Source organism: Chaetodon auriga, chromosome 6, assembly GCF_051107435.1.
Source record: "Chaetodon auriga isolate fChaAug3 chromosome 6, fChaAug3.hap1, whole genome shotgun sequence".
In the NCBI taxonomy this organism is placed as follows: Eukaryota; Metazoa; Chordata; class Actinopteri; order Chaetodontiformes; family Chaetodontidae; genus Chaetodon; species Chaetodon auriga.
Genome location: NC_135079.1, coordinates 447,656 through 450,000, shown reverse-complemented (window position 1 = coordinate 450,000; position 2,345 = coordinate 447,656). Strand labels below are relative to the sequence as shown.

The following is a 2,345-nucleotide window of genomic DNA, read 5'->3' as shown; positions in this document are numbered from 1 at the left end:
AGATGAAATGAGATGAGCTGAGATGAGCTAAGATAAGATGAGATGAGAAGAGATAAGATGAAATGAGATGAGATAAGATGAGATGAGATGAAATGAGCTAAGATGAGATGAGATGAGATAAAATAAGATAAGATGAGATGGAATGAGCTAAGATGAGATGAGATAAGATAAGATAAGATAAGATGAGATGAGAAGAGATAAGATGAGATGAGATGAGCTAAGATAAGATAAGATGAGATGAGATGAGATGAGATAAGACAAGATGAGATGAGATAAGATAAGATGAAATGAGCTAAGATGAGATGAGATGAGATAAGATCAGATGAGATGAAATGAGCTAAGATAAGATGAGATGAGAAGAGATAAGATGAGATGAGCTAAGATAAGATGAGAAGAGATAAGATGAGATGAGATGAGATAAGATAAGATAAGATGAGATGAGAAGAGATAAGATAAGATGAGATGAGATAAGATGAGATGAGATAAGATAAGGTAAGATAAGATAAGATAAGATGAGATGAGAAGAGATATGATGAAATGAGATGAGATGAGATGAGCTAAGATAAGATGAGATGAGATGAGATGAGATGAGCTAAGATAAGATGAGCTAAGATAAGATAAGATGAGATGAGATGAGATGAGATGAGCTAAGATAAGATGAGCTAAGATAAGATAAGATGAGATGAGATGAGCTAAGATAAGATGAGATGAGATGAGATGAGATGAGATAAGATAAGATAAGATAAGATGAGATGAGATCATCCCATAATGATAACACCGTGCACAGCTGTTTGACATTCATACCAGAAAACAACATACAGCATTTAAAACGCTTTCAGCTTCACTGAACCGGCATTGATTGGCAGCTGTGTCGCTCTGGTTTCAGTGGACGAGCTGCTGAAGGAGGCGGGAGTTGGAGCCGATGGGCGGGTCGACTGCGAGCACTTCGCAAAAGCGGTGACTCGCTCGTGTGCAAAGCGCTGACGTCAAACAACAGCCGGACGTTTGGTTTCACGACATGAACTGAGTTATTGTGTGTTCTGTGCATTTCATGATGTTTGGGCCTTAAAAAGTCATGACATCACTTCCTGAAAGCCTTTGAGGTTTTAACAGTCTGTTGACCGGCTCTGCCCTGAGCTGCAGGCGTTAGCATGTCCGTATGATTAGCAGAAGCCGCCGAGCGTTCTTTCCAAAGCTGACATCATGTCACTTACTGACTGCTGTTTGAATAAAATAAGCAGAATCTAACCGTGTTCTTGTCTGATGTCTTTCCGTGTACCTTTCGCCTGGAACCTGTTGGCTTTAGCATCATCTTACAGCACGTTATCATGGAGGTTGATGAGTTCTTCTCTAAGACCCCTTTGAGACCCTTCACAGGGTTCTTGTTTCAATTGACTCAGCTAGAGATTTAAACCAACTCCTTCAGATTAACTGCTCTTAATTAGCTGATCTGCTGTCAAAGTTCCTCTTTGAGCCGACTGAATCGTCGGCTCCAGCCGAAGTGAAAAACCTCTTCTCATTTATTCTGGTGTGAAATCGAGGACGCAGAATATTTGCAGTGTTACCTTCTCGTTCATGTGAGAACAGGCAGCATCGTGGCTTCAGGCCAAAGAGTCGATTAAAGGCCTTCCGACGCGTTAAACCTTGATATCATCGTGTCCTGTAACATGTTTCTTATCAGTCTCTTTACAGCACATCATTGCTTTACCACCTTCAGGCCTGTTAGTGTTTTTAAGATGCAATATCCCGACAGTTTCTGAAACACTTCGCAAACATCTTCTCTTTCTGCATGATGACATATTTACTGTGCAAACACGGTTTGGAACATTTTATGAAGGGGAAGATTATTGGCTGTGAACCATCCTGTCATTTCCTGTTAGCAGAGCTTCATGCTTGGAAAACCCATCAGAGACAGACGCCGGAGCCGTCCCGCAGTAATTCACAGTGACACATCTGGTGGTTTTCTGTGAAGCCTCCAGGACGGCGTGGATCAGCTTTGAACCTGTTCACGAGGACGCTGGGGTGATGACACCTCAGCTGCCTCCGCCGAACTGAGCTGCTTCATTATTGTTCACAAAGAGTCGCAGCAGCCAGAGGACAAAGCGTCAGTCTCACCTCACCGGCCCGTCCCCTGTCCTCTCATCATACGAGGCACTTCAGCATAAACAGAGTTCATCGCTCAGCCGACTGTTGGCTGTTTGTCTTCAGTCAGTCTGACTGAACCTTCACTGCAGGGACCCTTTAATGAAACCACGCAGATTTACTGACTCAAAAATCACGGGAACAACACCAATCTGAGGGAATGATCCAGATCTCAGGCCGAGCTGCTTTCTGTCCTCAACACG

At 42.9% G+C, this 2,345-nt stretch overlaps 1 protein-coding gene across 1 annotated transcript in view; it reads left to right on the top strand.

The window, feature by feature from the left end:
* The window catches only part of calml4b (calmodulin-like 4b), a 6,965-nt gene extending 5,731 nt beyond the window's left edge, over positions 1–1,234 (top strand). Inside the window, exon 6 of the mRNA XM_076733981.1 lies at positions 887–1,234. Coding sequence (XP_076590096.1) covers positions 887–984 — 98 coding nt within the window. The 3' untranslated portion in view covers positions 985–1,234. The remainder of the gene's footprint in view (positions 1–886) is intronic.
* Positions 1,235–2,345: the final 1,111 nt, after the last annotated feature.